At 42.6% G+C, this 13,006-nt stretch overlaps 2 protein-coding genes across 3 annotated transcripts in view; one reads left to right on the top strand and one right to left on the bottom strand.

Moving 5' to 3' along the window:
* KLF9 (KLF transcription factor 9) overlaps positions 1-13,006 on the bottom strand; it is a 619,671-nt gene that overhangs the window by 522,974 nt on the left and 83,691 nt on the right. The window lies entirely within an intron of this gene.
* SMC5 (structural maintenance of chromosomes 5) overlaps positions 3,223-13,006 on the top strand; it is a 43,877-nt gene continuing 34,093 nt past the window's right edge. For both annotated transcript variants that reach the window (XM_035099570.3, XM_060280039.2), the window contains exons 1-6: positions 3,223-3,438; positions 4,480-4,621; positions 8,617-8,669; positions 8,840-9,002; positions 9,808-9,942; positions 11,213-11,353. In XM_035099570.3, coding sequence (XP_034955461.2) covers positions 3,245-3,438; positions 4,480-4,621; positions 8,617-8,669; positions 8,840-9,002; positions 9,808-9,942; positions 11,213-11,353 — 828 coding nt within the window. In that variant the 5' untranslated portion in view covers positions 3,223-3,244. The remainder of the gene's footprint in view (positions 3,439-4,479; positions 4,622-8,616; positions 8,670-8,839; positions 9,003-9,807; positions 9,943-11,212; positions 11,354-13,006) is intronic.

Here is a 13,006-nt window from a genome sequence, read left to right as displayed (position 1 = left end):
TTTTCTTCTTTTTTTTTATTATTTTTTTGGTATGAGAATAGATGGTTGGATGGATGACTTCCTGCGTACTGCCCTGGTTTCCTGGAGCTCTCTGGTGGCAGGGGGGGGGCTTTGGGGGCAGGGGGGGGGAGGGGGACAGAAATCCAACCATAAAATGGACCATCTCTGACTGTTCACCTGCGTGGGATACTTCTGTGGCAGGGGAGGTCCCATGGAGGGGGGTGGGAAGAAGGTGTAAAAGGTGTTTATGTATGTACCGTTTTTTTGTAATTTGTAAAATCAATAAAAATTATGTTTTTTTAAAAAAAAATACAATATTTTGAATTAAGATGAAACAATGGAGTTTGTTTAAAAACCAGGTGGAGAAGTTTCTATAATGAATTATTTCTACTGAACTTCTTCCTTTTCTAAGTGCTTTTCCATTCCTATGTTATCTGCAGTAAGCTTGCAAAGAAAGTGAGAATTTTCTAAACTGTGTGTTCAGCAGCACAACTTGGTGAGCATCTTGGTCAAATACAGAAAATGCTTATGTGAATTTGGGCCTTTCCGATCCATATCCATCCATTTATCCACTATTTCTACTGACTATCCTTTTGATCCTTGATATATTTTTCTATTGGTTTTGCTACAGCCCTTCTCTGCACTAGTGACTTCTTTTCTTAACAAAATAAATTCAAATACATTTATATTTCTATGTCTGCCTTTGTGGACAGATAAATTATTCCACTATCTTTTTCCCCTCTGGAAAAAATTGGTATTTAAAATTAAGTCATAAATGTCTCATCAATAGACTTGTAAAATTCTCTCTCTCCTGTAATGAATATTATGCTGACCTCTGGTGGAGACTTCAAGAATATCTAGAATTCACAAGATTATGGGAATGTCTATTGCTATGGATCTAGTTACAGGTAGGTAGCCGTGTTGGTATGCTATAGTCAAAGCAAAATAAAAAAATTCCTTCCGGTAGCACCTTAGAGACCAACTAAGTTTGTTATTGGTATGAGCTTCCGTGTGCATGCACACTTCTTCAGAAGTTAATAGAATGCAGATCAAAGGTAGAAAGGGGGCAGTTAGGAAACAGCAAGGGAAAAGAACTTGGGAGTGTGACAGTTGGAGAAGAAGAAAAAACTGGATAAGAGCAGAGCAAAGCAGAGGGAGAAACACAGAAAAGAGGAAAACTGCAATAACTTTCTATGACAGAGAGTATAAAGTCAGTGATGGGTAACTGACACTGTTGTCACATGACAATGGTTTGGGGGCGTGTTTATGTTGTTGCTTAGCCAGTTGTGTTACTTTATTTCTAAAATAAGCGTGTTGGGTTTTAACATTGTACACTGCCCTGTTATTTCATTATAGTGTGATACAGAAACACTTTTATATCAAGGGGTTAGGTATCTTAGTACTATTTTTTAAAAAAACCTTTCATAAAGGTGCTATACTGCAATACAGTCGTACCTTAGAAGTTGAATGGAATCCGTTCTGGAAGTCCGTTCGACTTCCAAAACATTCAAAAACCAAATCACGGCATCTGATTGGCTGAAGGAAACTCCTGCAGCCAATCAGAAGCTGCAGAAGCCCTGTTGGATGTTAGGGTTCCAAAAGAATGCTTGCAAACTGGAACAATCACTTCCGGGTTTGCGGCGTTCGGGAGCCAAAACTTCCCGAGTTCTGGGGCATTCGGGATCCAAAGTACGACTACCAACTTTCAAAGACATACACTCTGAGGACAAAGAACTGGGGGGGCAGGAATAGGCAGATTCAAATACAGACATAGCATGTTTTATTCCAGCAAAAATGTAAGCCACATTCACTACTAATCTAGGACTCTCTATTCTAGGCCCAATGTTTGTTTTCGTTTGTGTGGTATTTGCATTTCTTTCCCCCTTTGTTTCAAGTGATTGCTGCCTTAAAATGATTTAATGGGTCATTCCATATCAAGTGATCTGATATTTAACCTCCAATTTTCTTAATATTTTGTATACTTGTTGAATGGTCAAAACTAAGTTAAAATCTAAAATGTTAATTTTTAAAATCTCATTCCATTTTTAGTTATGAGGGTTTGAAATTTCCAAAAATTAAGTTTTGGCCTTCAAAAAAATCTTAAAAGCTCAGCCCAGAATTGAGATATTTCAAAACTAAAAATACCTCTACCAATCTCATTGTATTTTTCATGGGCTTTAAAATGGTATGTCACATGGTGGACCTGCTTTAAATTTCAAGGTTAGTTTTTAAATGTATTTTTTTAAAAAAAAGAAGAAATAATTTTAACATTTCCAAAAAATATTCTTTAATATTTCTAAAAGCTACCTGATCTTGAGGTGTCAATGGGATCACAGTTAGGAAAAAATACTTTGTACATACATGTATGCATTGTTGAGTTCTATTTAGAATAAATGGGTCTTCTTGGAGTAGAATTTAACAGAATAAACAAAACTTTCAACTAGAATATCAGTTACTTCAGACATTAGAAAATTATTCAATTAAAAATCATCTGAAGTGGAAGTGAATTCCTGGATCTAAGCAAGGATTCAAATTGTCAAAACAGACAGTTAATGGCCCTCTAAGAATGAGCCATTAAGGCAACCAAGGAAGCGGCTCTGTGCCAGATAACAAAGGGGGGCCTCCCTCCCTTGACCGCAGTCAGACAGGGGAGTCGAGAGCGAGCGGGGCGAACGAGAAGCTGAAGGAAAGCGGCGCCCGAGCCACGCCCATTTCAGCGGGAAGCCGAGCCTGTGGCCAGAAGAGAAGCGGGGCTTTCTTGGGGACCCCGAAGGAAGCAGGAGCCTCCCCCTCAGAGGAGCCTCAGTCGCGCCGCCCGGCCGCCCCTCCTCCTGCACACGTCACACGCCGGAAGCGACCCCAGTTCCCGCCGAGTCCGCACAGCCCGAACCCACCCAACTGCATAATAAAGCACACGGCCACCTACTATTGGCCATCTGTAACGTCGCGCAGATTAGTTTACATATCGTGCCCCGCCCCGTCACTCTCCCACCCAATGAAAGCGTCCGCTTCCGCCGGCCCTCCTCGCCGTAACCAGTAGGAATTGACACCCATTGAATGGCCCACCCTTTGCGCATGGCCGCCCTTCTTCAGCTAACGGAAATGCTCCCGAGGCAGAAGCTTCCCCCCTCCAATGACACGCGTTCACCACCCGACGTAAAGCCGCTGCGACCAATGGGAAGCGGGCGCGCGCCGCCGGCTTCCTAAATCTCCGCAGCATCCGAGCGCGGTGACCGGCGGCAAAATGGCGACACCCGCGAAACGCCGAGCGACGAGCCCTGAGGAGGAAACGGAAGGCGGGAGCCCAAGCAGCGGCCGCCTGCGCCGCTGGAGGCGAAGAACGGCCCCGGTGGCCCCGGTGGCCGCGGTGGTCCCGCTGGAGGCGGAGCTGCCCTTCGTGGAGGGCTCCATCCTCAGGATCTACATGGAGAACTTCCTGTAAGCGCAGCGCTTGCGGGGTGGGAGGATCGGGGCCTCGTGGGCGGGGCTCGTCGGGCGCCCTGAGGGGGCAGGGGACCCCCGGGGGAACCCCCGTCCTTACGAGAAGAAGGTCTTAGCGCCCTCGGCAGCGGATCAGGAGACACAGGGGCTTCCAGCGCCGGCCTCCCCAATGGCCCTCCGGCCCTCCCGCCCCCCATCTCCCGCCACGTCCTTCCCGGCACTGCAACCCTTCAGCTGCAGTGACGGCGAGAGCGCCGAGCTTTCCACGCTACTTTGTTCATGAATCGTAGAATCGAAGCCCAACAACACAACTTAGCGCGTGGTGACTTAGAAGAAAACCGCAGGGCTTCCCCCCCCCCCAGCTGGAACTCACCGGAACAGCGTTCCGGGACCTCCCTGCTGGGGAGATACCTGACCAGCCTCAGCAAAGGCCGCTGCCCGTCCGGCTCACGAGGAGACCCTCCATGGGCTCCAGGGAGGCGCAGACAACGCGGTGGCACAACGGACTGGGAAAGGTCCATCAAGGGAAAGCGAATATGCAGAGGGTCAATATCAGCTAGGTTTCTGGTCCCTTGCAGAACTCCATTTCTGTGAATATCTTTTTTGCCTTCTACCTCCGCAGCTGCTGTTTTCTGAAAGACCCTGGCTCTCTGAGGAAATTACATTTTGTAATTCTGTTGTCTAGTTACAGGCTATGTTGAATTAATGCCGAATTCCAATATCTCTGTCAACTCAGAGTTCTTACATTAGTTTTGATTTCAAAATTCATCAGTGTATAGAATATGGGGTCTGCAAACATTTACTCCTAATATATTTATTTATTTATGTCAAGTACCCCAGAAGGGAAACTATCTGTGGGTTTGCTCCCTGTTTTCTCGTGTAAGCAGTTTCCCAGGGTCCTTCCACGCGAAGGAGGGCACTTATAGTAACTCACAAGCCCCCAAGAAATCTCGTCCAATTTAATAATTTTGATTCTTTATTCAGATTCCTTGATTTCTCGCTTTATAAACATTAAATTATAATGGCATTGCCTTTCAGTACTTATGATTCCTGTGTGGTGCTTCCAGGACCCCATCTAAACATGATAGTTGGAGCTAATGGAACAGGTAAATCAAGTATCGTATGTGCCTTGTGCCTGGGATTGGCCGGAAAACCTTCCTTCATAGGACGAGCAGACAAGGTGAGGATAAGCATTATAGAATGGTATTCTTATGGTCATATGTTTAAAGTGTGGTAACAGTTTAAAGACTGTTTTATATGTTGGATGGAAAATAGAGGGCAGACGTTTGTAGAATAACCTAATGCATTGTGCTCTTTTCTCAATTTGACTTCCATATTTTGTGTGTGTGTTAGATACCTTTCTTTTCTAAAGCTTTGATATACTCTGGTGATTTTTATGTACTGCAGCACCCTGGAAAATGAATATAAAACTGCTTACTAATTTTGTGTGCAACATACAGCACATAGGGAGTTTCTGGTTGATATTTAGATGAAAGGCTTCTCCTGATTTTCAGTGAGCTATCCCAAAAGATTGCTGTTCAATTAAGTTGAGAGACGTTTCAAGTAATAGCGTGAATAAATAGGAACAACTGTTAAGCCGACAACGTGCCATAGTTTAGATAACATAATTCAAATACACTCACATTTTAAAGGAAAAGGTAGTTCATGGAGTCAGGAAGAATATGCAGGGCTATCCTTATAGGCCTATACCATCTTAGAATGTATTTGGCAGATCACTTGTTTGAAAGTTCTGTGTGGGAAAGGTACTCTGCTCTGGGAAAGGCAACATGATAGGGAGGAACTAGCCTAGAATATTTTCTGAGTTTAGAGGGCCATGAATGTTAATATCATATGCCCTTCCTGGCAGGGTGGATTTGATTTAAATCAAACCGATTTAAATCACGATTTAAATCACTAGTCAGTAAGGCTTGATTTAAATCATAGTTTTCTACATAAAGACTAATTCTTGCTGGTATAACTTTAATATGCAAGTAGATGAAGATTTTTAGAATAACAACTTTTCATATTAGTTTTTTATCCCCAGTTTAATAGGTTAATCATTCATATTTGGACAACTTTACTGTTGTACTTAGGAAGGAGAAAAATAATCATTACCTTAATAATAACAATTTAAATAGATTTATTCAACTGAAACAATAACATTACAGCATATGTTATTTGCTTAAACAAACATCCATGTTTGTTAACTAATTTGGCTAAACAAAAACAATATATATATATTTTAAGAAACGTAGACTGTCAGCCCAGCCTACACATGAAAAACTTAAATACTGTCCACTCCAAACAATCAGAAAAATATTGTTTCTATTCTATTCACTGAACATCTTGAAACTTAGCAAGGAAGGGGTTGTTTCTATATTCATAGGTTTGTAGAACAATAGGATTAAGGTCTTTTTCTCAACTCTGTTCATGTTATAACATTTTTGCTGTGAAGAAGAGGCATGTGATCTCTGTTGAGTCAAATTCAAAAAGTAAACCAAGCATCTGTGATAATATCTTGTAGGCAGAGAAACTGCCCAATAATCTTACAAAAACCTCTGGAAGAGCATGACATTGTGAATGGATTAATGGAATTTATTTACCGAAAAAATTAAATATATGCAACCTTATTCTACAAAATTAAAAAAACTAATCTTTATTTCATGATGGAATAACCTTTGGATGGTAATGTATTTTCCTCAAAAAGCATTTTAAAAAAATCATTGATTTTTATCCCCCCTGCTTCCTGGATATTTTAATTGGCTCTAAGACGGGTCCCCAAACTTTTTAAATAGGGGGCCAGTTCACTGTCCCTCAGACACTGTTGGGGCCAGACTATAATTTGAAAAAAAATGAACAAATTCCTATGCACACTGCACATATTTGTAGTGCACAAAAAACAGGAAAATCAGTACAATATTTAAAATGAAGAACAATTTTAATCAACATAAACTTGCGTATACGTATTTCAATGGGAAGTATGGGCCTGCTTTTGGCTAATGAGATGGTCAGTAATGCTCCTCCTTACAACCCAGTCTACACATGGATCTCCCTCACCCCCATGGTCCAGTCTACATGCAGGCCTTCCATGCCCCCATCCCCACAACCCAGTCTATACACGTGTCTGCCTGTGCACACCCTCATCCCCACAACCCAGCTTATACATGTCTCCCTAACCCCCTTACCCACGACCCAGGCTATGCATGTGCTTCCCTAACCCAGATCCCCACTACCCAGCCTGCACCTGTGTCTCCTTAAGCCCCATCCTCATGACCCAACTTGCCAGCATGTCTCCCTAACCCCCTCCACCCCCCCAAGCTTGCACACCTGTCCTCCAACCCCAAATCCCCACATGGCAGCCTGCCCGCACGTCTCCCTACCCCTGATTCCCCACGGCGTGGCCTGCCCGTGTATTGCCTGTTCCCATGACTCCCGACTCACTGCGTGGGCAGCTGTAGGGCCGCCCCTCCTCTGGAAGGCGCCGTCGGCGAAGATGCTTTTCTTGCCCAGGCAGCGCAGGTAAAAGTGGGGCGTGCGGAAGGTGAGCTCGAGGTGGCGGCGCAAGATGAAGCTGGAGCAGTCCATGTTCACGTCCACAGCACCCTGCGACGAGTTACGCCCGATTGTCATCGTCGCCTGGCGCATCACAAACTCCACATCGCGGCCCTCCAGGGGCGAGGCAGTGCTGTCTCTGGCCATGGGTGGCTCTCCTGCTCCTCACCATCTAGAGACTCTTGCAGGGGGCTTTTCCCTCCGCCCGTGGCTGGGATCCCCTCCCTCTCCTGCTTGGCTGTGGCGGCCAGGCTGGGCTTCCTCTGACGGGAGGAGTGAACACCACAACCCCACAGCCGTTTCTCCCCACCAGTGAGCAGCAGCAGCAGCAGTGAACCCCAAGGCTGCCTTTTACAAACAAACAAAAAAGCGGGGGGAAGAAAGGGGGGAAATGGTTCCGGTTCAAGTGGGTGGGAACGCCGGGCTTGCTCGCTCTCGCTGCTGCTGCTGCTGCTGCTGCCGGACAAACAGGGCAGGCGGGTGGGTGTCTGTTTCTTTGTGGATTTTCATATAATGATTTCCCCCTCTGCATCTCTTTCGTAGCTCTATTTTTATAAGTCCTTTATCCACAGCTCAATTTTTTCTACAGGTATTCTGTGTGTAATTGTTTACAGTAATTTTTTTTAACGAATTATAAACTTCCCCCATTCTTTGTTAAAGTCAGTCTCTTCCTGGTTTCTAATTCTTCCTGTATGTTTTGCCATCTTAGCATAGTTCATCAGTTTTATCTGCCACTCTTCCTTGGTCAGATTTTTCCAATTCATTATATATCATTTCCCAGAAATCTTTTTATCATCTTACATGACCACCACATGTAATAAAACGTGCCCTTTTTCTATTTACATTTCCAACATGTTTTAGACTTTGATTTATACATTTTAGCTAATTTACTAGGAGTTAAGTATGGGTGCTGTTCTGGTTCGCTAGAAGCGGCTTAGTCATGCTGGCCACATGACCCGGAAGCTGTCTGCGGACAAAGGCCGGCTCCCTCGGCCTATAGAGCGAGATCAGCGCCGCAACCCCAGAGTTGTCCACGACTGGACCTAACGGTCAGGGGTACCTTTACCTTTACTAAGTACCAACAATATATCATTTTTATATAATTTTATTTTAGGCTATAAATTTTAATTCTATTGTCCTTAATTTCTCCCATGCTGCTAATTCAATGATACAGCCAAAATCCTTCACTGTTTTGACCTGTTCATCTTTCATTTGCTAGTCTAATAGAAGTTCATACATTTTAGAAATTAACTTACAGTAGTTTTATTTTCTAACAGTTTCCTTTTGAACTGGGAGATTTTATTTAGAAAACCATTCTTTTTATCCAGCTTAAACACTTCATTAAGTTGGTGATATTGCAACCATTTATCTCATACTTCATATATCGGTTTCCTTCTAACATGATTCAAAAAAGTTTAAGAACTTTAACCTTAAGTTAAGCGTGCCAGCCAAATCTATTATTGTGTCGTTCAAGATCTAATATGCAACTGTTTTCCAACAATATCCGTTCCTTTAACCTGCAGAGAGAAGACACCTCAAAATATAATCTCATATCTGGCAGGGAGAATTTGCCTCTTTCTTCTGCCAGATAAATCTAGTAATATTTGTTTATTTTAATTTTAGGTTGGTCACTATGTGAAGCGGGGTACTAACAAAGCAGTTATTGAAATTGAGGTGTGAGTAACAATCTTGTTTATGTTTCTGTTTGGTCTAAATGTTTTAAATAAATTATATTACTGGCATTTTTGGGGGGGAGAAGCTGCCACATACCAGATTTTCAACCAGATTTTCAACCAGCATTTCATGGGTGGTTTTTTTTTTAATCACTTTTCCTCCTCTTTCTTAGGTTTAAGAAACCATCCAAACTTGTTATCACACGGGAAATGTCTGTATCAAACAACCAGTCTGCTTGGTTTATTAATAAAAAACCATCCACTCTCAAAATGGTAGAAGATCAAATTGCAGCCTTAAATATCCAAGTCGGCAATCTGTGCCAATTTCTTCCACAGGTATGGAGTAATTTTTATGAGAGTGTATTGTTGTCTCTGCATTTTAAATTTTAAAGGATCGTATGCTTAGGGAAGAGCAAAATTATTGTGGTAAAGTAAAATTAATGTAAGAGATGCAGAAAATACATTTGGTATTTGAACACGGCTTTTGTTTGATGCAGTGGGAGAAATTATGAAAAAATTCTAGTTTGTTATGATAATGTACAACTCATCAGAATTGTTTCAGACATTTACATAAATGATTTTGCTTTATTTGTCTACTTCCTTGAAGTGATAGAGCCCTAAAATCAGCATCTGTGCCTTCAAGAATTATTCTTTGAAATTCTGCAGGACAAAAATTGTGGGTATAACCTTGTGCTCTGTAAGGGTGGGAAATACACAGAGGCGTATTGAAATCTTCCCTCTGAACAACTTCCCTCTGTTGCTCTTCTGAACATTATGAGACCTGAGAAGGCCATTCGGTGGCAGTTGAAGCTGTCTGCCTCTTGCATATAGAATTCTGTTACTAGCTTTTCTCCAATTCTCGTGCATACATTCAGCCCAGAAGTAGTGGTGGGTGGAGAGTTGGCCACAGATCACTGCTGGTTAGACGCTAAAGGGTTTTCTCTGTTACCAAAATGCCCTGCCTGGGTGACAAATGTGCTCACACCAGGGGAGGATGGTGGTGGAGGAAGGTGCTTGTAATTAAAAAGCTTTAGTAATAGTACAATGGATATTTTACATTGGTCTGAAAAGTACCTTTTGCTACAAAGTGTAATACATTATTACACAAAGCACCGTAGGTATTTGGATTCTTTCTTTGCAGGACAAAGTTGGAGAATTTGCAAAATTATCCAAGGTTGAACTACTTGAAGCCACAGAGAAATCAGTTGGTCCTCCAGAAATGTACAAATATCACTGTGATCTGAAAAACTTTAGACAGCGAGAGCGAGAACTAGAGGTAAGTGGCTGATATTTATGAGAAAGTTTTCTCACTCTTTTTTACTTGTAAAATAAATTCACAACAGTTTTACTGTTCTAGGAGGAGAATGTGATAGCAGAAGGCCCCTTTCTTAGGACCAGAAGTTAGGGGTGCTGTTTTCTGATTTTAGTCAGAACAAAGGTGCTATTTTTGAATTGGCAGCCCAATCCATGCTAAACATGGAGAAGCAGATACTATCTTACCCATCCTACTTTTTCATTCCTTGCTCCTACTATTTATAATTTGCTTACCAAAGTTCTTATATTTCATCTCTCTTTCTCTTGAATTTCATATGCTCTGCTTTCCTATCTCTTCTTAGAAGAACAGGCTGGAGCTTCAGTTTTAGGAACTGACTAAATAGGAGTTATACTTACTTTGGAACTGGCTGTGTTGCTTTTTCAATAAATTTGTTTGGGTTTCTGTGTCCCCTTTATCTAATCAGTGTGGCAGAAATCCATGGTAACTGCAAGAGACAGCTTGAGCAGAAGTCTGAGCAGCAGCCAGCACAGCTGAGAGCAGAGAGAGGCATTTTGGATGTTAACGTCTGTTTGTTGGTTTATTTCATAAAATTTATATACTGCTTGATTGGGGGGGTAACCCCCTCACAAAGTGTTTTACACAAAAATAATAAGACTGAGAAAAATTCACAAGCATACTTAAAAACATACAAAAGTTAAAATCCAAAATATATTAAAATTACCTCAACTTTCTAGGCATCTGGGTAGGCTTGTCTAAACAAGAATGTCTTTAGCAGGTGCCAAAAAGAGTACAGTGAAGGAGCCTTCTTGATCTCAGTAGGCAGGGAGTTCCAAAGTGCAGGTGCTGCCGCACTAAATGATCAAAGTCTTACCAATGTGGAATGGCTGTTGGGTGTTATGTAGCACCTGTAGTAGTGCCAGTTCTGCCGATCGAAGAGGTCAAGTGGGGTAAGGTAATCATGTGGGGTAAGGTAATCTCGTAGGTAAACTGTTCCCCTAATACAGTAGAGGCAAACCTTCCCATTTGGCTTGCCAGATCATTTTGGCCCAACTTGCCCAACACCTGAGCTCATATATGATGTCAGGTGTGTGGCAGGTAAAGTTGCAGCCAGGCCAAAAGGGTCTATGCATGGACCACTGGTGCCTGCAAAGCATTGTGCACGGCATTTTGCAGCTACCAACAACCAGAGCTGAATAGGGCACATCACAATTACAAAACAAGTTACTTTTAATTGAACCAACTAAATAACTTGAAATACATATTCTGACAGAATTCATGTAAAGAGAAACATAGCAACCTAGAGAAAATGAAGCAAACAAATGAAAGGTATAAACAGGATGTGGAGCGATACCATGAACATAAGCGACATCTGGATTTAATTGCAATGCTTGAGAGAAAAAGGCCCTGGGTGGTAAGTTCTTTTTTCTTTTCTTTTAGACTTTTGGGGAAAAACAAAAACAAATGTAATGTAACAAGTTTCCTTGAATGAATTGTAAAAGTGGATAGAAATACGGTAGAAGAGGGAAACAAATAAATCACAATTATTATAAAGATGACAAGATGAATTGCATTTTACATTATTTCTTTATTATTGTTATTAATATCTTGCCTTTCAAGATACAGATCTTTCCAAGGCAGCTTACAAGTAACATCAGTAACATCAGTGTATCTGAAGAAGTGTGCATGCACACGAAAGCTCATACAAAAATAAAAACTTAGTTGGTCTTTAAGGTGCTACTGAAAGAATTTTTTTATCAGTAACATATTAAGAAATGTTTAAACAGCAATAGAACAACAAAAAAACCCAGTGAGATTTGCAAAGGCCATAGAATGTATATGTTCTTTAAATTTATATAATAACTGTCACAGGTTCGCTGGCGGCTACTCTAGAGTAACAACGCTGACATGTTGCCTTTTCATGCTTTTATTATGTGCAGACTATTTACAGTGCGGCAGCTGTACAATGTACATGTTCTCAGTCTGGGTCAGTACCCCGGAATGGGGATTCCCGCGTCTTTCTCCAACAAAGTAGTCTGGGAATCCCCAATCTCCTCCCCCTCTTCACGCGCAACTCCGGAACTGGAGGGATGGGTCTCCTAGCCGTGCTTTCCGACCTCCCTCTTTCCCTTTCCCTTCCTTCCTCTCCTGGTTGGCGCAGGGGCTCTGTGACCCTGTCAGACCCCTCCCCTCTGCTTCCTGTTTCTCCGCTGGAATCATCTCCCTCCCCACTCCTGCTGGTGCTTGGAGAGGAACTCGTTGTCACGATGGGAGGGGGCAGTCTATAGTTCCTGTCCCTCACAATAACCTTTAAGGATTTGTCTTCAAAAGTCTAGCTGCTTTTCCTAGGAGAGCATTCAGGGCTATTTGTATGCTGTAATTCTGTAGGAGTGCAGAAAAGGCTAAGAGGGAAGTATTGGATGCGGAATTGATATTCCTGAAAATCTCCCATCTTTCCTCCCACCCACTTTTAAAAGAATGCTTGTAGCCACTAGGCTAGTTTGTAGCCATTGGGTTGAAAACTAGTGGACAGTGGCCTAGATCAGGAATGGGGGACCTGGGGTTCTCCTCCACATGTTACAGATTCCTATTTCCATGACCGAAGTCATTAAGCGACCTGGACCCTGCGACCAACATCTGAGGCCCTTCTTCATGTGCCCCCCTCCACATGAGGTCCAGAGCCTTTTCTGCAGTAGCCCCCTGTTTGTGGACTGCTCTTCCCAGGGAGGTGCCTTCATCATACATCTTTAGCTGCCAGGGGGAAATGTTCCTTTTAAACCAGGCCTTAGGCTGATTAACATTCTTGGTCCTTTTAAATGTGTTTGTGGGAGGAGAGCTTATGGGTTTGTTCTTGCGTTTTGTGTTCCTATTTTGTATTTTTATGCTGTGAACTGCCCTGAGTTCTTCAGATGAAGGCGGCATACAACCCCACCCCCTCTGGAGGAGGTGAAATAGTGGCCGTGAGTGGTAGAGGCAGCATAAGTCCACTTCAGTAGCTCGGAGTACGGCAGACTGTGCATCAAGCACACCTGAGCACAACCCAGAGGTGCTCTTGCCGCATAGTCTT

This window comes from Zootoca vivipara, chromosome 10 (genome assembly GCF_965207765.1).
Source record: "Zootoca vivipara chromosome 10, rZooViv2.hap1.1, whole genome shotgun sequence".
Taxonomy (NCBI): domain Eukaryota; kingdom Metazoa; phylum Chordata; class Lepidosauria; order Squamata; family Lacertidae; genus Zootoca; species Zootoca vivipara.
This window is presented reverse-complemented; position numbering and strand designations above follow the sequence as displayed.